The 24,081-nt window shown below is 40.1% G+C and overlaps 1 protein-coding gene across 1 annotated transcript; it reads right to left on the reverse strand.

Annotated features, from left to right (window-relative positions):
• Positions 1-408: 408 nt before the first annotated feature.
• LOC135703864 (uncharacterized) lies at positions 409-23,404 on the reverse strand. Its single transcript, XM_065225216.1, has 9 exons — positions 23,317-23,404; positions 23,078-23,249; positions 10,319-10,865; positions 10,145-10,264; positions 9,946-10,072; positions 9,453-9,809; positions 9,158-9,388; positions 8,875-9,093; positions 409-618 (listed from the first exon to the last, which is right to left on the reverse strand). Exons 1-9 carry the CDS (start codon positions 23,402-23,404, stop codon positions 467-469), a joined length of 2,013 nt encoding a protein of 670 aa, XP_065081288.1. The 3' UTR covers positions 409-466.
• Positions 23,405-24,081: the final 677 nt, after the last annotated feature.

A 24,081-nucleotide genomic window follows, 5' to 3' on the forward strand; every position in this document is an offset into this window, starting at 1 on the left:
GTTCGCTTTTGTTGTCATCTTAAAGAAGTTCAACGTCATGCTTCACCATTTTAACACTCATACATGAAAAAATACATCGGTAAACTTTGCAAGTAGTCTTTAAAATTGATGTTTTACTGCGTTTGAGTTCACATTGGATAGCATATAGGGGAAACGCTCCTCTAGTTGTGGTACGTTAGAATCGTTATTTTTCTATAGCATGAAGACTCAATACACAACTATAGGAACCTAACGTACCACAACTATAGGAGCGTTTACCCTAAATAGATGGTACTTTGTCGTCATCAACAGTGGAATTAAATACCAATCATTCAATTGCCCAAAAACCAGCTTTTATTACTAATTACGGATCCCTTTCCGGCGAACGACCATATGGGTACGTAATTCTTATTATAATGGTAGCTGCAAACGAAATCCACTCACTCGAAACATTTTCGTCGTCCTACGTGCGTGCATGGGTCAGTTGTCAGTTCAACCCCCGTATTTTCGTTGTGTAATCACCGCATCGCGGGAAATCCGATGGTGCTTTCAACATTTGGTCCATCTCACCTACCTGCAGGACCAGTCCCATGCCGGTACCGAGGTGCCATTCAAAATGACAGTGTACAAACCAGAATCCTGTTTCGGAAGGACGAAAAGGAAATTAATAATTAACAGCGAAGAGTGTGATTTTTTTTATGTTTGTATATTTTCCGCGTTCGTTTATGGGTGATCAATTCGTTGAATTAATTAAAAGGTGTTCGCTATACTTATCACTTGGCACGTAGGTAGGGTGAAAATCGATCACTTTTCATCAAAAGTACCGAAACGTTCAATTTTCACAAAAGAAGATATCGACAAACCAATGAAATTAAAATCATATCCGAAAATTAGGGAGACGATTTCTGTGTACTCCAAAGGACTGACTTTTTGTTTTAACTACTACTATTAAATAAAATATCAAAAATCCTTCATCACCATCATGGCAAACAAAATAGTTTTTGCAGTGCCACAATAATTATTGAAAAGTCGTTATGACAGCTATCCATACAAAATAATCCGTTGGAGATAACTTCGTCAAGATACATAATTTGTCAATTCATGGAAATAATCACTGGATAACTTTTCAAAACACAGTTTTAATGTGTGAAATGCAATGTCTCTTAAATTCTGCAATGTCTCTTAAATTCTGTTGTTGCACATTTAATAAGTCTAGGCATCGAATTGAAAACATTTTTTCCTATAACATATAATGAAATCCATGAAGTACACGTCAAGAAATGTGGTGTTCATATTTCATCCGCGTTTCTAGTATTATATCTATGAACATCACTTCCTCTTTTAATTCGATCACACAAATATCAAGGCAGCAAACCGTTGAATACCTTAAAAATATACACCATAGTCAAATATACAATTCTTTGCTTCACCGACAACCATTGTAAGGCGTCCAGCATCAAAGTTGAGGAAGTGAATATATTGCATTGCAAAATCAAACTCATTATTTTATTCTACATGTGCTGTAATGTCGATATTTGTGTTTCATTGGTGAGAAATAAAATGGAAGGGCAAAAGTTTAGATGAGGAAAGAATGCAATAAATTTTCTTTGATAACATTGTCAATGTGAGAGTTGAACTTGTCATCAATAATCACGCCAAGATATTTAATCTCCAGATCGCGATCAACAGTTGCATCATCCATTAAAACAGAGACGTTATGATTTACTTGATTCCGCGAAATTACCATGAATTTAGTTTTACTTGTACTAAATTTCAACTGCTTACACTACAATCATCTACCTAGAGCTCGTAAATCTTTATTCAAATGTGAGCTGTAATTAATAATACAGTATCATCTGTAAATAGATTAATGTCGTTAATATACATAGTAAATAAAAGGGGCCTTAATACACTTCCCTCGGGCACTCCAAGCTTATTCCCCGCGGGACAGGAAATAGAATAATTAAAAACAGTTCGTTGAGTTCTGTCAGATAAATAGCTTTCAAACCATTTATATGCAGTACTCGTGGAATGATCGGTTGATTGATCGTAGAAAAAAGGCCTAACAATTGTTACAAAAGTGCGTTTCAGATCCAAATAAACAGCAACAGTCGTATCTTTATGCCCCAAGTTATCGTTCTACTTCGCTAATACCAAATTCAACGCGGTTTCAGAAGATTGACCTACCCGATATCCCGATTTTTCTGGTATCAACAAACTATTACCATTTAAATACTCCAGCAGCTGGCCATTCACAACAAGTTCTATTTTTTCTTCTAATGTTCGGCTTTAATCTTTCCAGCAACTTCTTGAATATGAACCTTTAAAGATTCATTGCAAATGTGTGGAACATGTGTTTAGTTTGTATTTTGTGTGAATGTTTTTTTTTGTAAATTTGTTTCTGTAATAATTGTATAATTACAGAGTTGATATAACGTCTATAGGATTAAGTACACATTTTAGAAATAGTGAAATTTTTGAATCATAAATCATATTCCAAATCTCCTTTTCCCTCTCCCGATCCAAACATTTGTCATCCACTAACCTCGAGAAGACCGCGAGTAATCTGTCAAATCCTCTAATTTTAGATTTAAGACATTTATAATGTATAAAGAAAATGATAACTTGGCTCTGTAAAGTTTATTCGAAAAAATGTGTGGCACATGTGCAGTCTGCAATAATTCATTAATAAGTTCCAGCAAGTTGTGACCAATGGCATGAAAGCAATCTTGAATAACTCTAGCAGTAACATTATCTACTCCAGCCGAGATTCCTAACGAAAAGCAAATAACTCAAAGTTCATCTAATTGGGTGAAAACTTACCAGTTTACAACTACTATTAACTGGCTGCTTTATTTCATCAGGTTCATCGAATAATTCAATGGATTGATTAATCAATGAAACACTGTCGACAAAATAATCATTAAATTTAGATGAAATTACTTGTTCTGACTGTTCAAATGTGCCATTAAAAGTTATTGACCGCGGTTTGCAATTACTAACCTTTAATAAAGATTTCCAAATTTTTCATAACTCTTTATTGTTATTTTGATGCTGATCAATCTTCCTCTGGACATTTTCACAACGAGTTATTTTTTATCGATTGTGAATATTTATTACGTGTGTCTATTCCAATGATTATCACTATTTGATCTACAAAATTGTTTGTACCATTTGTCCCTCTTACGTTTAAGACGCAATTGATCCAAATTGTACCAGTTGTTCGAGTTTTTTGCTCAACTACTTGATTGGTACATGTTTTCAAAGTGTTAGTTAGTACAGCTGTAGATTAATCTAAATTACCGGCGGCGAATGGAACATCCACGATTTTCTCAACAAGATTCGAAACAGTCTGTTTCCTCCAGCACTTTAATTTTACTAAATCACCGTTATTATTGATTTTATCTAATACATTAATCATTAAGGTCTCATGACCGATTATTTTCAAATCAGTATCCGTAACTGAACAAAAAGAAACAAAATTGGAATAAACGTGTCAATTAAAGTTTTACTGTGCCTGGGCATACGCGTATATTCATCTGGAAAAATCAGCTAAACGCTTCAAATAATTTAAATTATAGTTGTCACGTCAATGAAAATCACCAGCTTATATATTGAATTTACTAGAATCAAGGAATGTCTCGAGCCAGTTCTCTAAAACTTCAGCAAAAGGCTGGTCACTAGAACTGGGAAAATGATACAAAACACCATAATTACCCATCATCACAACTGTAATGCCCAGTAACCAGTTACCATCGATAACTTCGTTGATACGAAGGTCGAATTGAATTGATTCTTTGACATAAATGGCAACACCACCAGTGTGTCGGGAATGTGATAAACAAACTGCAATATATCCCGGAAAACTATGCTTCAGTTTCTACAATAAGGGGGTAGGAATGATACTGATGAATACTGCACATTTTGATTTTGATTTTGCGAGACAGAAGGGGGTCTTGAAGACCAAATCTCAAGTCTCAAGGCCACATTCTACAACGTGAGTGGATCATGGTGATCACGTCAAACTATAATGTCTAAAATGAACCACATGCCCCACACAACTCCTAGAACGGCTCCCATATAATCTCCATGCTGAATCGTGAGTCCTCCCCTTTCCCATATCATTGCATGCAAAATAATAACTCAATGCAGGTCAACTGAATATGCCTAAATGAATTAGTGACAATGATAGTATAAACAGTGATGACAATATAATATACTAATTGATTAAAATGAATATTTAGTTACCTGCTAATAATGATCGAGATTGGTGACAAGTAAGGGAAGTTGTTGGTTGATTTTACCATCACAGAGTTTGACAGTAGCGCGGTAGTCCAGTACCCAGCTCTCCAGTCCCGTCGACATGTTACGAACCTAGCCCCTGGTTTATCATACGCTGGTGCTGTCTCAGGTGAGCCTGTCGACGATTCTCCGTTCACCTCGGAGGAATTTGTGACGCTCGTGGCCGGGGTCATCATCATCATGCGCACCTGCAAGGCTTGATATGAACAGCTACATGCTGCCCTGTCCCTTGTCACTAAGTATGGACCGTGAAGCCATCAAGATCGTAAATTGGAGTGTTTGGTCCTTGAAGAGCAAAAACATCGAGTTTGTTGACTTCTCAACGAACGGCACATCGACATAGCTGTCATCACCGAGACTCACTTGAAGCCCGAGTTGAACGTCTTCCTTCCCGACTTTCGGCTCGTAAGGCTTGACCGCACCAGCTCCGGCGGAGGGGGAGTGGCCATCGCTGCGAGACGGAACATCAGCTGCCGGCTACAGCCAAGCTTCCGGCTGAAAACTATCGAAGCCATCGGAGTTGAGGTGAGCACATCGCGGTCTACTGTCCAAGTAAACCAACAACCAACAAGGGACGGCTCGGCCGCAGATCTCCGAAGAGACATCATCAAGCTAACACGACGGCGGCAAAATGTCATCATCACTGGCGACCTGAACACCAAGCATCAAGCCTGGGGCAATAGTCGGCGAAACCAGAACGGCACAATCTTGTACAACGATCTGCAGGAAGCCCACTACAAACATCCGGTGTCCGGACACTCCCATCCGGCTGAGTCGATCCGGAGCTCATGCCACCATCGACATCTTCATCAGCAACATTGGCGATGACATCTCTCAACCTATCGTCTATCAGGAACTGAACTCGGACCACTATCCGGTGGTGGTCCAAGTAAGTTCCTTGGCCAATAGGTTTCAAGTTTCGGTGAAATTACCATCGTGTCAACTGGCAGCAGTATCAGCGCTGTGTGAACACAGAAATCGATTACGACGTCCTACCGGAATCGTTTGAAGAAGTCGATCAATGTCTGCAAACCATCGAAGAGGCGATATCCCGTGCCAGGGAGCAACACGTACCAGCATCCAGACAGGTGTGTCATACTCTGAACCTTGACAGCCCAACCAAAGATCTTATCAGGCTCCGTAACACCATTCGTAGGCATTTCCAGCGTTCTGGGCTGCCCCACTTGAAGACCAATGTCAATAAGCTAACCAAAATTATGCAGGCCAGGATGGTGGAACTTAGAAATAACCATTTTGTCAACATTTGCTCTCTCCCAGATTGTGCAAAACCATTTTGGAAGATGACCAAAATTTTGAAAAATAAGTCGAGACCGATCCCTCCGCTTTCCTCTGTTGACCAGAACTTGGACCCATCCCTACTCATAACTCCAGTTGAAAAGGCCAATGCTCTTGGCCAAAATTTTGTGATTTCACATAATCTTGGCCAAACCATGGTGAGCCCCCATGAGCCTGCCGTACTAGAGGCAATGTAGTGGTGCATGATGTTAGTAGAATATCAGCTCATGAGGTGATAGCGCTATTAGAAGCACTAAAAACATGAAGGCTGCGGGTATGGATGGTGTAGTCAACTTTGAGTTGAAAAACTTGAGTATTGACTTCTTCAACCATCTTACCTTTATCTTCAACAAATGTTTGGAGCTTGGCTACTTCCCTGCATGCTGGAAGTTTGCCAAAGTTATTGCAATACGCAAGCCTGGCAAAGATCCTATCAGTGCCTATCAGCTATCGCCCCATCAGCCTCTTGTCCTCCATCTCGAAGCTATTCGAAAAGTTGATACTCAGCCGTCTGCTGGTGTTTTCAAATGGGTAGCCTGCTTACTGTTCTGTCCGACTATTTCAAGAGCTGGAAGATTTGTATCAATGCAGCTAAACACAAACCATTCAGTTTCCACACTCGAGTTCACCTTGGCTTGTTCCACCTGCTAACGTCAAGGTTCATCTTGATAGCACTCCCATTGGATGGTCGAGTGAAGTAGTCTACTTTGGTTTCACCATCGATAGCAAATTGCTATTCCGATCCCATGTGGACAAGACATCCACCAAGTGTAACATCTTCATCAGGTCGCTCTACCCTCTGATAAACAGGAAGTCCACCCTGTCCCTAGAAAAAAAAATGTTGCTGTCCACAAGCAGATCATTCTACCGGCTATTGAGTATGGTATGCCAATCTGGGAGAGTTGTGCTAAGTGCCACCACCTAAAGCTTCAGAGGATCCAAAACAAGATCCTCAGAAGTATCCTTAACAGTCCACCGCGAACTCGAAATTCTGAGATTCACCACCGGTCTTCAAACACTCGATGAGCGCAAAACGTCCACGCTGGAAAGGTACAGAGTCGCCTGTCTGCGATCAAACCACCAGATTATTTGTGATTTGGCAACCTAGTTCAAGTAGTTAGGTAGGTTTCTGTGCTCAAGTAGGTAGGTTATCAAATTTTTAAATTCAAATGGAAACAAGCCCTTAAAAGGGTATCCTGTAAATTAGCGCTAAACGCAATCATCACATTAGAATAAACAATTTGGAATTCGGGTCAAAGTTTGAAACAACATTTTGTTCCTCAGGACAGATAATCACTTCTGACGTAGGATTACATATTGAGGGTGCAATTTCAAAAAACCAAAACCGACCGCGTTACGAAAAGTTGTCAAGTTTTGACCACTTATAACTCTGTCAATAGCGGTAGTTTTTAAATTCCAAACAAGTCAATCGATTGGAAATTTTTCTACGAATCTGCTAAAATGAACACTATTAATTTTCAATAGGTCACTTTTAAAAATTACACAAATGTGCAAAATCGAAATTCATCCGGTTTTACCGAACGGTGCTTATTCAATCACCGTGTGTGATGGTGTCCAGTCGGTTGTCATCATCAGCAGCAGCAGCAGAAGCAGTGCTTTCGGCACGTGGCGTTGAACATTGTTCTGTAGTACACAACTAAAGGCTGCCCGGAAGCAATGAGCTGCAGCCCACATGAGCGTCCATTCACCGAAGAAGGAGGAAGCCGCACCGCTACTGATCGGATTCAGTTGCACGTCGTGAGCTGCTTTGGGGCATCTATGCCAAGCGCGTCTAATGTGGTCTAATGCGTAACAGTATTGAGTGGTGCATACAAATTCTCGCAATGACCGAATACCACATGACCTTGTCAATTAACCAGAAACACTTCTAATTAAGGTAAGCTTTTCTCCAGAACGCTAGAAAAAGCAACAAATCTTGAATTTATATGATTGAACGCAAATATCTCGCGATTGGAAAATTTTAGCAAGAATTCTTCCAATCTATTTTCCCTTTTTTTATATATAGAATAAACCCAAATTCCGATCGTTTTGTGCACGCAAATGCGCAATTTTGTCACCAGAAAACGAGGCGTTTCCGTACGTCATGAAACCTCGGCTGTAAGTGGTCATGAAAGACAAAACTATGAAAGTCGAGCGCTCTTTCACTCGTCCGCTTCATCGTAGCTTGAAAGAAAGATAAATGAAGCAACGGAAGAAAGAGAGACAAGGCAGAATGAACAGTTGTCGGCTGAACTGCTAGAATGCTGTGAAGCGGTTCGAATTCAACAGAAAAAGAAAGCTAGCATCGTCGCATCGATTATGTCGATTGAATCTGATATTATTACGCCCTGGACGCAATAGATTGCTCGCTGAAACGATCATTTATTTTTCAATATTAAGGTAAATGGGGTAAAACCAGCTTTAATTTGAATGCTATATTATTTTTTAAAGAGTTAAAATTTTCACAAATATTTTCCGTGTTTTTTAGTGACCTTACATGACTTTTTTCTGGACAACATTGTTTATTGAGCCCATTTCATTATATAGGGGAAATGGATGTAATTGCCTAAATGCCTAAATGCCCCTTATTTGGGCCCATATATAAATAAGCAAAACAAAAGCAATAAGCAGATAAATGTAAGCAAACAAACACGACACGTCATATGTGTGCGTGACGCTGTGAAATTGTTAAGGATGCTGCGTAGATTGACGAAAATACGCAAATTTTCCTACATCGATATAAAATAATACATCTCCAAGCATTCGAGTACGAGTTGATTCCATGCTTGGTTTTCTCGGCCTTATAAAGGGTTAAAGAAAACTTGCTACTTTTCTCTGTAAGTACATCGAACAGACTTGTGCTTTCCTATTTGCAACATTACTTTTACATGATAAATGATGTACAGCAATGACCCGATTTTGCCAGTACCCTTTTTGAAAATCTTTTCTAATGTTCTACGAAACCCATGCGCTTTTTTAGTGGTCTTATTGTACCAAAGTACACCTTAAACATCCATCTTGAAGATAGATGATAAAGATGTGGAATTACGCTGAAATTATTGAAAGATCAAACTCTGATGCGCGGTGGGGCTGACAAAACTACTGTAATAGCTCTAAGACATTAAATTCCGTAAACACAAAATAACAAGTACCGGTTGTTCATTTTGGCGTTTCACCTGTTATCAAACTAAAATGTGTTTTGGTACAGCATCAACTATACTATAACAATGAGCTCTGCATCATTTATTTTTGTCAAGAGTTGATTGATTCAATAATCAAAAGGGTGGCCCTACATACCTGGATTGTTGGTCCTGAACCGTGTCCTCACGAAGCCCTCGTTCGGGATCGATATCGTATCCTTATAGGGCGGATTGTGACCGTTGGGTCTTCGTGTGAATTGACGTTCCTGTAGGTACTTCAACCGTGAGCTCTTGGCTCTCTCCGGAAGTTTGCCCATATCGGTGATGATGAACCGATGGCCGTGGATGTGAAAAGGATGATAGAAATCTTGCTCAACTGTAAAAGGGAATAAAGCCCGCGGGTCATGTCTTTTCTTCTGTAATCTGTGAGCAGATCTCACCCAGCGCTGTGTCGTAAAGTGTCCATTCGACGATTGCGTTCAGCTTAACTTTGATTCGGTGAGTGCAGAAGCAAAGGTGATACCTGTCACAGCCGGGTGGCAGATGTGAGTTGTTGCAAAATTGTTTGTCCTCATTGATGATGAGTTCCGGTTGGACCAGTAATGGGAAGCTGGGAGAAATGAAACTAATATTGTTTGCGGTTGCTACAGTATTGAAATCTTCGCGAACGGCTGCAACAGTTTGAATTGATTGATTCTTATTGGTTTTGCATACTTTTCTTTGAATGATTCTTACTAACAAACCGGTGGTACGGTGGTGAAAATAGCAAACTATTATTTGCATTTATCATTTTGAACCCGAGTAATAGTCGTATATCCGGTTCGGCGTCTATTAGGTCGTCGTCTCGGAGATCTTCGTGGGTTTCAAGGTCTGCCGCACAGGTAAAGTCATCTCCGGGAGTGTAACATGCAGCCATTTGATGGTTCAGTGTGTGTCCCATCGGATATGGGCTGTCGTAGTTTGGTGGATCATGATCCGGAAACATGAGCTTCTCGGTAGGAACGACAGGATCAGCGTAGGACAGAATAGCGAGTCCCTCCACACGCATTTGGTTGCAAAATGCGATGCCCCGGACACGTATCCAGTAGTTTCCTGATAAAGGTTACGTTTGAAAAAGTCAAACAATTATTTTATGGTTAAATTGGTTATGATTAAACTTGATTAAGAAGCGTTAATGGTGGTTTTTGTGCATGTTTTCCACATACACATAATTTCGATGAATGCCTACCTGGTGGTTGATCCGCATTAAGCACAAAATCGTATCTTTCACCGGAAATCGAAATTAACGTATCAACTGTATGCGGCTTCACTGGTCCGCCATCCGTGGAAATAACCAACGTTTGATGTTTCTCGATCTGTGGTTGTTTAATTTTGTAATACATCAGTGAATTCTCGCTTTCCAAATTAATGGTTTTGCTAGAACTCACCTGTAGTTGAAATGGGCAATACTGACTGCCACCGCTAACCAACCGAAATCGATATCGTTTACCAGACTGAACTCGGAATACGGTTAAAGGAGCATAATCCACTATGGCTCCTGTTGTTTCCTGCAAGTTGATAAGTTATTATTGTGCCAGACGGAGTGTTATCAATTGCCTTACGTTGCTATATCTTCCTCGACCATTGATCAGAATGGAGTCAACCTTCATCTGTGAGCTCTGCAATCCCGGAAACCACCGATTGGCGGAATCGAGCGCCCAGTCAGATATCAAAATCACATGCTCCGATAGATCATGGTCGTACAGTTCAATGTTGATATCATGGGGGTTTCTGACTACGGCCACTCCAAGGTGACCGTTGACCATGTGCAAACCGGAATGGGAATGGTACCACTGAGTTCCTGGTTCTTCCGCTTTGAACATGTACCGGAAATTTGTACTAGGTGCTATCGGACACTGAGTCACCATCGGGACGCCGTCCATCCAGGGTGATTCAACCTGATGGAAACCGTGCCAGTGTATTGTGGCGGACATACCTTCCATCGCGTTCGTAACGTCAATCACAATGGTATCTCCTCGGCAGACAAAAATCGGTGGTCCAGGCATCTTTCGGTTGATTGCCACAATGCTACGCTCCAATCCGTTGGCTGTGACGCATTGCGGATGGAAGCAGTGAGCTCGGTTCCCTCGGATGCAGTCCCAGCATGCTCTTCAATTAAATTAAATATTTACTAGGGTAGGTGAGCCAGTTTTGGCAGTAGTTAGTACGGATAGTGCAAGTTTTCATATTTTATAAAATAGAAGCCCTAATTTTGTAAAGTGGCTTCCACCATTGAAGAGAAGTTTACACCATTCTGAATATTAAAACGATGTGAAATCTATTAAATTTGAATCACAATAATTGATTTTAAACTTCTGGCGTCAGTGTTGACATCAGTTGTTCATTTATTGGCCGTATGTGTGCCCCAGTTTTTGGCCGTAGTGATTATTTCAACAAAACTTTCTTCTATAACTAAAAGGTGCAATAGAATCGCACTAGTTTTGAAACAAATCCAAGTAGCCATAAGCACATTACTTCGTCTTTTTGGCTATATACGGGCCTCATCAGAAGTGGCAAACACTGGTGTAGCCGTTGTTCAGCTGTATATAGAGAAAAAGGCGAAATAACGTGCCTATGGCTACTTGGGAATTCAACCAATTTACTCATAAATTTAAAGAACTACAAAAAAAATGAGTAGTATAACTGATTTTAATACAACTACACTTAAGGGGTTACGCCACTCTAGGATTTTCAAAAAATCGAAGTGTCAAGAATGAGGAACAATTGGTTCCATGTCGAACAAATTAAAATTCCGAAAGTTATAATCGAAATTACAAAACTTTGCATCACGCACCTGAATCTGTACCTCAAACTTCAACCGCGTTTTTTTCGATACAACATTTCTCTCCGCGGCCTACACGATAGCATCTGCAATTTTGACTCAATTTGATCTAGACTTTGACGATTGCATTCTCTGATTAATTATCTAGAGAAGTACATACGAACTTTTCAATTGATCAAAAAATGCAATTGTGGTAAACAATTTTAGAAACAAATTTCAGGCGAAAAAACTGATTTTTTGCAAAAACAAGTCCCATTTGCGTAAAATTCAAATTTTTTTCATCTCCGTATGTACTTCTCTAGGTATTCTCATATAAAATAAGAAAAACCACTCGTTTTTGTTCTAGGTTCATATTTACGACGAAGAAAGTGTGGGCCGCGTAACACTACACGGGAAGCAGTGCCAGGAACTCGCAGTGCTGCCAACTGCCACACATGGTTTCCCCTTATAAAAAAAAACCTGTAAGCACCCCTAATTATGTGTACTATAAACCCATATAAGTTAATTTAGTATGTGACTTTATTAAATAACAAAAAAAAAATTAATGAAGTTGGTGCATTTTTCTGTATTCTAGGGTGGCGTAACCCCTTAAACAGAAACATTTATTGAAAGCTACAATAATTTACAATAGTTACATTTATACAAATAGTTATGCCACCCTCAACCACATACCCCGAACATATCGATCATATAAACCCAAAACAGTATCTGATAAGCGGTCCTTCTCTGCTTGACCGTCAAGCAGTTCAGTTCGGTTCTAGCTCGCTCTCTCGAGTTGTTCGAAAAGTTCGTGGCGATAGTGTTCGCGGTCTCTCTTTCGCGGTGTTTGGTGAACGACTGGGGAAACCGCCACGTGGTGACGCGGCCGCAATTCCAACCGGGAAATGAACCCGATCAGACGCCACAGATGTTCAACTGGCATCGAAGAAGCTGCTCGCGAACAACCGTTACGCCATATTGGAAAATGGCGATGAACTGAAGGTGGAAAGGACTGATGAAACTTCCCCCGTCCTTCGTAAAGAGATTCCCGGACAGCTTGCGGGAGAATATAGATTTTTACATTAGTAGAGGCCTCCAAATTACCATCCGCTTGTTCATTGAGCGATACAAGCTGATGGCAGTGCTGAGATTTGTCATTGTCATTGACATACTTTTGCGCAATATTGACAAAATTGTTCTTCACATAGTCACTGACAGACTTGATCCTCAAAAAAAACCTTCGTCATAATCTCATTAATTTTTTCGTCAATGGCAAAGATTCACCTGGTAACAAAAAATATAATTTCGTGCATTCTGTGTCACATTATTGTTATCCAAGCAGCTTAGGACGTAGATGCTTGTTCACTTTAAGGGCTTCATGTGATTGCTCAAGTCATTTAATTTCATTACAAATTTATTTAACAAAAAAATATACACATGTTCGTCACTGACAGCATTGTCATTGACAATTGACATGGTTTGCCTTGACGATGACTGTTAGCTCAAATGAGTTACCAAAGCAGAATTTTGAATATCACTGTGTTTTGTCGAAATTTTGCAGCGCTGGCTGATGGTCCCGGCGATGAAACATTACAAGGCGGTTCAAGCCATGCTGGGCAAACTGAAGGTGGAATATTTCTCCCACTATATCGAAGTCAACAAGCCGCTCAAGGTAGTGCTGCGTGGCCTACCGGACATGGATACCGACGCACTGTCGGATGAATTGAAGGTGAACGGACTCAAACTGGTGCAAATTTTCAATATGGCTCGTCATGACATGACTCATAAGAATCGTGATCAGCTGTATGTGGTCCTCCTCGAGAAGAACTCAATGTGCATGAAGGGTCTGCACAATGATCGAGCCCTATCCCACATCGTGGTGAATTAGGAATTGCACAAGCCAGTCCATCGTGACGTCACTCAATGCACGAAATGTTTACTGTTTGGCCATGGAACCAAAAATTGCCACATGGCCAGTCGCTGCAACAAATGTGGCAAAAACACAACTCCGGCGCTTGCGAGATGATGTAGGAAGCTGATCCCATATGGGCCAACTGTGGTCAACCCTTCGTCAAATTCGAGTCGACAAACGCATCCCGCAGTACCTCCTCCCTCCGGGACTATCAAGGCGTCACGATGATGCACCACCACCGAACGAAAACACAGATGCACTGTTCACAGCGGAGCAACTGATCCCCGTATTCACCCAGCTTGCGAGACGTTTGCGCAGTTTCAAAACCCGTTACGACCAGATTTACACTCTGGGCTATTTCGTCATCGAGTATGGCCTCTGAAGCGTTGAAGCTAGTCAACTGGAACGCTTGCTCAAGAGCCAGGCTACGGTTGAGTTTCTCAATTAACGAAACATCGACATTGCCATCATAACTGAAACCTACCTGCAGCTCGACAATAAGGTCTACCTTTTTGATTTCCGGTTCGTGAGGCTTGATCGAACCAACTCTGGAGGAGGAGAAGTGGCTATTGCGCTAAGGAGAAACATTAGCTGTCGGCTACTTCCGAGCTTTCAGCTGAAAATCATCGAAGCCGTAGGGGTGGATGTTTCTGCTCCTGTCGGTGGCTACTGCCCCAAAAAAGTTAACATCAGGGACGGGTCGGCAGCAGAGCTGCAACGAGATATTGTCAAGCTATCACGACACGGCGGGAAAATTTCACTATTGCTGGTGACCTGAACGCCAAACAATAAGCTTGGGGCAACAACCGGCTCTATCAAAACGGCACCATCCTGAACAAAAACCTACAGAAAGCGCAGTACAACATCCCACCCAGTTGAGTCGGTCTGGAGCTCACGCCACTATCGACATCTACATCAACAACATGGTCAACATCTCGTAACCGGTTGTCTACCAAGAACTCAGCTCGGACCACTATCCGGTGGTGGCCAAAGTTGGTTCCTCGGTGAACCAATTCGAAGCTTCCCGGCGCAACTACCATCGTGTCAACTGGGCTCAATATCAACACTGTGTCGACACAACCATCGACTACGATGTCTAACCGAAGACGTCCGAAAATGTTGACTGGCGATATTCCGGGTCAGGGAACAACACGTTCCAGTATCCACACAGGTGAGTAACACTCTGAACCTTGACAGCCCTACTAAATACCTCATTAGACTCCGTAATACTTACTTGAAGACCAATTGTAGTCGATAACAAAGATCATTCAGGCCAGGTGGATCTCAGAAATAACGATTCTGCCAATAATATCCATTCTCTCCCAAATTGTGCGACGCCTTTCTGGAAGTAAACCAGAATCTTAAAAAATAAGCCCAGACCCATCCCACCAATGCACAGTGGGGATTTTTGCAGCAAAAAGGCTTGAAATTGTCTGCCGCGCAAACCACACATTGTAACATATAACTTCCTTTGGGAAAAATGTCGACCATTCTTTTGGTCCGATTTGGTTCGAAAATTTAACAAGTCAACATTACGGCCGTTTTACTAGAGCAGACACCAGCCATTTTATATTTCTATATTTGGAAATTTCCAAAGAAGGTTATTGTCTATTTAAGCCAATAAACCAGTTTAAATGCTTTCAATTGATAGAGGATTTTGGGGTAAATCAGGCGCCAAACATGTATATATTTGTCCGTACACAGTATGAAAACAAGCACATTGATGCTTAGATTCCTTTTTACCGCAAGAAAACCTAAATCTCGTGTTAGCATTTCAGCGGCAGAAACTGTTCAGTCATCAGAAATCTTTCAAAAAAAGTTATTTGTTTTGATATGAGATACCGGAGCAAAATACGCTCATAACATGCATTTGAATCAGTTTTGTCCTTTAGACGTTTGTAATCCACTTTCTGAGCATCTCTTTTTTTTATTTTTTTTAATCTTTATTTTAAATTCGGAAAACTTTTATACTGTATTACAAAATCTGGCTTATTTGACCCCGTGCTCTCCTATAAATGTTATCAATAGTTTTTAAAAGGCACAAGCTGACTACTAAAAGATAAATTGGCTACTTCTGATAAAAGGTACTGACTATTTGAATCAGTGAAGTATCATAATGGGAAAGAACTACAGAAAATATGAGATTTTGGGGCAAAATAGGCTTCAAACATGCACTTATCACCGTGTGCGCCAATTGAAAATATGCAGAATAAAATTCTTGACATTTTTTCCAAAGGAAGTCATATGTTACAATGAGAGGTTTGAGCGGCAGACAATTTCAAGCCTTTTTGCTGCCAAAATCCCCACTGTGCAACGGTTCCACTGGATCGTCCCGATGATTCAGTGGTTCATCTGATAACTTCTGTTGAGAAGGCTGCTGTGATTGACCTGCACTTCGTCAGCTGCCATAATCTCGGACAAAATTAGTCCATGATAAGTCCACATGAGGCTGCTGTTGCTGAAAATGCAGCCAACCTCCATTTGATTCCCAACAACTTCCCCGAAGTCTCAGAGATTTTAGCTGACGAACTGTTGGCCTATATCAAAGCTTCCAAAAACAGGAAGGCCCCAGGTTTCGATTACATCTTGAATTTAGAGCTCAAACATATGTGTTCTAGATTCTATGATTACCTGGCACTGATTTACAGGCTTAGGCTTGGCTACTTTCCATCGTGCTGGAAGTTCGCTAAAGTCATAACCATCCTTAAACCTGGGAAGGATCCTTCCTCTCCTTCCAGCTAAAGACGTATCAGCCTTCTCTCAGGGTTATCGAAGCTTCTTGAAAAAACGATATACCAGCGCCTTCTAAAATCTGCCGACGAAAATAATATCTTACTTGAGGAGCAGTTTGGTTTCCGACAAGGTCGGTCGACTCCTCACCAGCTGACTTGAGTAAGTAATATTCTTAGACGGAACAAGTCTGTATCTAAAACATCTTCCATGGCATTGTAGGACGTTAAAAGGCGTTCGACAATGTCTGGCATGATAGGTTCGTGTACAAACTACAACGATACGGTCATCCAATCTTCCTTGTGAGATCATCCAAAACTACCTTTTAAGACAGGACATTCCAAGTCTTTCTCAATGGCATCACTTCTGACGTTGGGACGTTGTCTTGCAGATGACATATCCATCGTTTACAAGGGAAACTCAAACTCAAGTCTCAAACTTCAGAGAGACTGGAAGATCCGTATCAACGCGGCAAAACCCAGGTCATCATATTTCCACATTCTCAATCATCAAGACTTGTTCCGTCTGAAAATAATAAGATCTGCTTGAACGGCTCAGTGGTGGTATGGTCCAAAAAGGTTGTGTACCTCCGACTAACACTAGACAGCAAGCATCTTTTCAGGGCGCATATTGATAAAACTAACACCAAGTGCAATATCTTTATAAGATCACTATATCCGCTTATCAACAGGAAGTCCACCTTATCCCTGAAAAATAAGCTTACTGTCTATAGACAACTAATCCTACCTGTTATTGAGTATGGTAAGCCAATCTGGGAGGGTTGTTCCAAATGTCATCTTCTTAAACCGCAAGGGATCCAGAACAAGATCCTTAGGATGATCCTGAACAGTCCCCCGCGAACTCCAAACTCTGAGATCCACCTCCTGTCTGGAATTCGGACATCAGAAGAACGGAGAGTATTCATCCTGGAAAGGTTCAGAGACACCTGTCTGAGATCAGATCAACAGATCATACGTGATCTAGCACGTTAGGTTAAGTTATACTCGTAGATAGGAGGGCTATCACATTTTTCAATTCAAACAAACCACACCCGCCAAGGGGTATTCTGTAAACTAGTTGAAAAACGCAAATATTAAATTAGAATATCCAATGAAACAAAGATGAAGAGCCAGGTAGGCTAATCAATTAAAATGTTGAATCAGTGGTGGTTTTCACTTATCAGCGTAGGCACCAACCCACGGGGGAATCAACTCTGCACACTGTGCCGAAACACAGTATGGCACGTTTAGGCACACGCTGACACGAACAATATTCTATAAAACGGCAACACTGTTGATCGTTGAAGTTTTTCTAATCGGTTTACCTGTTGCTAAGGTTTGTTTACACCAAATGAAAATATCCGTCAATACTGGTGTAACAGTGATTAATTTTAGAATTATAAAAGTTTATTGAACTGTACCAAGTTTGGTGCCGTTTTTAAAATAGAATAGGCATGGGATGAGGTAAGTATTGTCAAAAGTTCTGCTCGATTGAAAAACTATTAAATATAATATACAAACTCTGCTTTTAGCTTTACTTTTGGAAACAGTTGGAGCTGGAGTATGGCCAAATAAATATCCATATCAAGCATATTAAGAACACATACATTAAAGGCTGAATAAGACAGAGCTCTACACCGGGGGAACCGGGAGGGCCATCAGGCAGAGATGTCCCAACAGCCGAAAGGTATTTAAAAAATACTAAACTTTAAAATACAATGCAGCCCCAGACAACCAGAAGTCGTATAACAATGTGCAGACAGTATCGTTAAGTGCTATAGTTTAAGTCAAAATCGCATATAAGAATGGCATGCATCGCATTATGTTTAAGTTAAATCTATTGAATGCAAATTTCCGACGATGATTATTTTTTTCGTCGTACTGTATCACAAATCAAATCGGATTACATCGTATGACTTTTCAAATTGAATTTGTTATTACAGATTAAATCGTATATGATGTTAAATCAACTCGTTTAAAATTAAATTAAAATTTGCACGTATATGGCCTCCACTTTTGTACGTATAACCCATTTCTTTGTATTCTATACGATTTGTTTGTTTGTATATATGTTTATATATCACGAAAACAACTTTGAATATACGTGCATTCTGGTTGTCTGGGGCATCCTTTAAAAAGCGCATTACTGCTGCCAGTGTGGAGGGATCATCACCCAGCATGTCGCGTATGCTATTTGGTAGCCCGTGGAGCTCCCACAGGTTCTGATACTGAGGACATACGCATAGAATGTGCTCGATTGAGGCTGGGGTTCTACAACCAACGCAAGTCCTGTGGAGCGGCGTTCCATCGAAATTGTGCGAGATCTTGCTGTAACCGATCCTCAAACGCGACGCTATCTTCTGATCCCAGTGGTTCAACGGTTTTGTCCACTTCCTCGTCGTCCCTTTGATCCGTCTGATGAAGAGGTGTTTGGTGGTGCGGACTTCATCGTCGCCTATACCCAGGATGAGTTGGGGCCTCGGATTTCAGGGCTTGTTTGACGTTGTGCAAATCCGTGAGGACCAGGATCGGTCGGTCCGAGGGCGTCGTAGCAGCGATAAAGATGGCAGCGGCTTCACCAGAGAAGACAGAACATTGCGGCGCTAAGCTTCATCTGGTTGGTGTGATGTTTCCGGCAAGACCGATACCGACTCCGGCCCGTTGCAAATGAAGTTTAAAGGAGATATTAATATCATAAACCATAATAATTATTATCTCCAGGACTTAGACTTAATTATAATCTTGTCCACTCACATCTGTTCCTTTACTATGCCTTGAAGACAAAAACCCTAGAGGCATCATGGTTTTGGGTAACTTTTACACCATTGCGTCAACTGAAGAACTTACCTTACTAAATGATATTCATCGACAAGCAATTTCACTTATAGAGTCACCGAAAAAGATTTATTTTTGTTAAGCAACGCCCTAGTCTATTTGCGAACATTATTTATAAAAGATAAATCTTAAACACAGCTTCTAATGTAATTATTTCTTGTTCAGATATATTATTTAATAGAAACAACACCATCATCATCAGCATTATCAACATGATCGATAATGACCTTACTATCTTTTGAAATTAGGGAGTAAATTTAAGAAAAAATAACATTCGTTTCCGTTTTTCAATGAACCATCCATGAGAGGTTGAAGTTGTAAACAAACAATCTCAAAAGTCATAACTGCAGGGTTGCCAAACTCATGGGGTGCTGAGAAAGGCACGTTCGTCGCAACACTGGGCACAGCTGTCGGCGTAAATAAAGTACTTGGCAAAGATTGAGATGTGCAGAGTTGAGTACCCCTTGCACAAACATCAATCTTTCAATCCACTATTATTTTCACGGATCTGGGGATCCAGCAAGCTCTGCACTTCATCCTTTTCGGTTTTGTTCATGTGAGAAACCGTTCTACTGGCTTAATAGTTTCATTTTCTTTTCATTGAAAACACAGACCTGAAACTGTCAAAATTATCACATTCAAAACTAGTGCCAATTAGAGCACACTACGATTAGATGCACCAGTTTTTGGCTGCACTTTAAAATCATGGAATAAGGTTGAAAAGCGTTATAATTCATATTTCAAGTTGTATTGACACATTTGAGAATAAAGATTTTAAACATTTTGCGCATTTTGCTGAAAATATCGTGAATCGAAATATCCGATTTTTAGATTTAAGGCTAAGAAAGCAACCCGTTTTAGGAAACATGATTTGCAATTGTAATTGAAGAATTATACACTGAAATTTTGTCAATTAACACTCCGAATACGGTGGGTAAAATACTTTACGCCGACTACGCAGCCTCCGAAAAACGTGTAACAGCATGTTTGCAATGACATAGCTTAGTCATTTAATGATGAATTTCAAAAATTGTGGAATTCCTAGGCACTGTAGATTATTTTAATTTCAGATAGATTGAAAATAAGGTCGTCTACTTTTTTTTCAAAAGCGAAAAGAGTCGATACACTTTTTTATAATTTAGGTTATTGAGCACAAATGTTAATAATTAGCCACAATACAGCCATGGTTCCTATATTCGGAACCTGGAGATAACGGAACGGTCCTCGAAAGATCCGGAACATCCGTAAAAGGGGTCTATCCATAAACGTGATCCTAGAGTTCTACGTTTTTTTCGAAAGCTTTGGAAACTGTGATATAATAAAGAATTTGTGGTCATGACATAAACATGGATTCGGATGGCCATGGGGCCGTCCTCTGGTAGGTCCAGAACATCCGTAAAAGAGGTCATTCAATGAAACTAATCCTAGGACTCCAAGTTTTTTTTCTAAAATATTAGGAACTGTGATACCGTGCCAGCACCATATTTGACGCGTTCCTAATGATGACGCACTCGTCTATTTTTGGTCGCATCTCGATTTTGACAAGATATTTTTAAAACCTTTGTTACACCATCATCGTTAGAGCACTGGAACTAACATTTACAGAAGTAACATTTAAAAAAAAATGATTTAAAATAGTCGAACATTATTGAGTGCGTCGATTTAGGAACCGCTTTGAATATGGTGCCTCCACGGTATAAGAAATAATTTTTGGTCATGGTATAAACATGTACCTGCATGGCCATTGGATCGTCGTCTGGAAGATCTGAAACATCCGTAAAATGGTCAATCCATAAAACTGATCCATGAGTTCCACGGTTTTTTTTTTCGAAAACACGTGGAACTGTGATATAAGAAATAATTTTGGGTCGTAACATAAACATGGACCCGAATGACCATGAAACTGTCTTCCGGAAGATCCGTAAAAGTGGTGCATCGATGATACTAATCTAGAACTTCGCGGTTTTCTCGAAAACACTTCGAACTGTGAAGTTTTCGAAAAAAAGTAAGAGGTTGTACCCAAGACACGACCGTAGATTAAACGTAGGATTACGAAAGGTAGTTACAATGTCACAGCAAAATTATAGAATATATTAAATTGATTTCTTAACCCGTTATCAGTGAAAAATTTCGATGGATTGAAATTCGGAAGCATTTTGAGAGTTCTGTTTTTGAGGTGATCTGTCAATGTCCATGTAGTACAAGCCAATCCTGGACGATACGTCTTGGATTCAAGTTCTTACTCTTTAGTTAACTCTTATCAGTCATTTGTGGTCCTGAAAAGGACCGATGGGTTGGAAGCTTGGAAGCTAGTTAAGAACAATACTGTGGAAATTTTTCCTCGATGTTCTTGGTGCGGAAATGAAATATGTATTAGAGAGGTGAGACCGGAGTGAATTCTATTTCTTAATTTGTTTTTGGGAAAGCGCTTTTCGCATTCAATCGGTGATAATTTTTATTATTATAGCAACAGTTGCATACACGGGCAATTTTCAATAGTGACCTTTTGATAAAGTGTTCATTTTAACAGATTCGTAGATGACATTCCAATCGATTGGCTTGTTTAGAATTAATATCCATTCGCTATTGACAGAGTTATAAATGGTCAAAACCATACCACTTTTCGTAGCGCGGTTGATTTTAGAAATTGCACCCCCATTAAGTTGCCGAAAATCCCGGTTTTTCACAGTTGCATGTATGAAACACTTTTAGTCCAGGTTCTTGTTTATGTCACGACCACAAATTCATTCTTATAGCACAATTCCTAATATTTTTTAAATAAACTGCGGAGCTCTAGAATCAGTTTCATGGATTTACCACTTTTAAGGATGTTCCAGATCTTCCAGAGGACGGTCTCATGTCCATCCAATTCCAAGAGATAAACAAAAACTACTGAGCTCTAGAATCAGTTTCATGGATGAACCAATTTTACCGATGCTCCGAATCTTCCAAAGGACGGTTCCATAGCCATCCGGGTCCATGTTTATGCCACGACCTCAAATTCTTTCTTATATCACAGTTCCAAGTGTTTACGAAAAAAAAAAACCGCGGAGCTCTAGGACGAGTTTCATGGATTCACCACTTTTACAGATGTTTCGGATCTTCCTGAGCACGCTCCCATGGCCATCCGGACCGGGTTTATGTCATGAATCCAAATTCTAATGTTTTCAAAAAACCGCGGAACTCTAGGATCAGTTTCGTGGATTGACCAATTTTACGGATGTTCAGAATCTTCCAGAGAACCGTTCGGTTGCCTCCAGGATCCATTTATAGGAACCATGACTGTATTCTGGCTAATTATGAACATTTAAGCTCATTAATCTAATTTATGGATCTTAGGCAACTTACAAAACCCATAAACACTGCTTAAGAAAAAAAAAGTTTAGTAACTCTTTTTGCCTTTGAATAAAGTGGACGACCCTATTTTTAATTTTCTTAGAATCAAAATAACCTACAGACCCTAGGAATTTCAGAAGTACCTCAATTTTTGAAATTCGTCGATGTACGTTTTTCGGAGGCATCGTATTCGGAGTGTTAACCGTCCGCCTAATATTACAAGTTGCATTTTTGATCGACAACCGCCCAAAGCTCACTTAATCGACACTGAGGCAAAATAACGTAAGAATTCCAAAAGAACCACTTATGAGTTTTGAAAACTAATAAAACTTAGCTGACTGGAACCTAACTATGGACATTGAGATTACGGGTCCTGTGTCTGGACCACTCGTCTGTCAGCGCTTGGAAAAATGGAATGGCTAATGGCGTAAAAGAGCTACCTCCTGATTGTTGGACGAAATCTTTCATAAGTCGTGCTTATGAAATTCAGATGTGTCGTTCATAAGTCGAGCCTTATGCAATTCTTAAGTCTATTTGCCTCAGTGTATGTTATCTTACAATTAGCTTTAATTCCCACTAGGGCTTAATACTGAAACTAGAACCAAAACTGGCTCACCTTCCCTATATGTTTAGGTCAGTGATCAAACGAAGTCTAAAAATTCTATCAAATTGTTAAAGAAAAATAACAAATTTTCCATACTCCATTTGAAAACAACACAGCCCAACATTCCTTATCGCCACTACTTACGATCCCATGGCGGAGTAATTTTCCAGCACCCAATGATAGTAGCAGATTCTGGAAGGTTCATCAACGTCACACAGTCGATCACATTCCTCACCCGGGTACACACGTGGCTCCTGATGCTGATTCTGCCTCCGGAGACTGCTCGAATTGGCCTTCAGAATGTCCCATACTATTTCTGCAAATATTTCCGTCCTATCAAATCTCCATGGCCCTGTATAACTGCATAACATCGCAATACTTACTGGGTTCCGTTATCAAAGGGAATCCGTAGAATGAATTGGCAGAATTGCACCAATAAATAGCAACCAACATGGATGCAATTTTCCACATGATTGATTCACATTCAATTTGACTTAACTATTTTGCGAAAGTTGTTGACTTATTTTTTAATTTGGAACGGTTTTAATAGCGCACTTCTAGTCGCATCAAGTTATAAACTAATACTAAACAGTATTTTTCCTGACAACTTTTAAAAGGTTGACCCCCCAACGATTTATCAGTTTTACTGATTTGATTGAATCCGCCTTCTCTATTCATAAATCCACGCACGTGATAGGGATTGTTTGTTACTGTTTTCCAATAATTTTAATCCATCAACAAGTTGGATTGTTTTCTTCTTTGTACGAAGAACAATCATCCACCGTTAATCGGACGGCGGTTTGACTTTGATACTTTGTGAGGCGAAGACGCTCGTTGCAGTTGGTTTCTTATTTGGCGTTCGGACACATGCTGCGCTCATTAAGTGGGAGTTTATGAACGATAACGGCATACAAAGAAGACTACATAGGCAAAATTGAAACTTGCAATTTGGAGCAAAACCTGGCATATACCTATAGCACAATTGATAACAAGCTTGAGTACACAATTGTCCATTTAACGCGAAATTTCGTTTAAATTGAGATGGATTAACATGTAAAATTACATGAATTTTTTAAACGGCGTTGGATTTTTTTTAAATTCCTTCAATTGTTAAGGCTCCATTGTACGGTACATAAACGGTGTAGGTA

Source organism: Ochlerotatus camptorhynchus, unplaced genomic scaffold (assembly GCF_037179485.1).
Source record: "Ochlerotatus camptorhynchus isolate MF236.1 unplaced genomic scaffold, CSIRO-AGI_Acam_v1.1 ptg000222l, whole genome shotgun sequence".
In the NCBI taxonomy this organism is placed as follows: Eukaryota; Metazoa; Arthropoda; class Insecta; order Diptera; family Culicidae; genus Ochlerotatus; species Ochlerotatus camptorhynchus.

Bases quoted from the DNA above. Each gene is read 5' to 3' on its own strand.
- LOC135703864 (XM_065225216.1), bottom strand. From the start codon at position 23,404: ATGTGGAAAATTGCATCCATGTTGGTTGCTATTTATTGGTGCAATTCT. The intron at 9,810-9,945 runs GTAGGCATTCAT...AACCTTTATCAG, and splicing joins TAATGCGGATCAACCACCAG to GAAACTACTGGATACGTGTC. The intron at 9,389-9,452 runs GTAAGAATCATT...AAACTGTTGCAG, and splicing joins ACCGTACCACCGGTTTGTTA to CCGTTCGCGAAGATTTCAAT.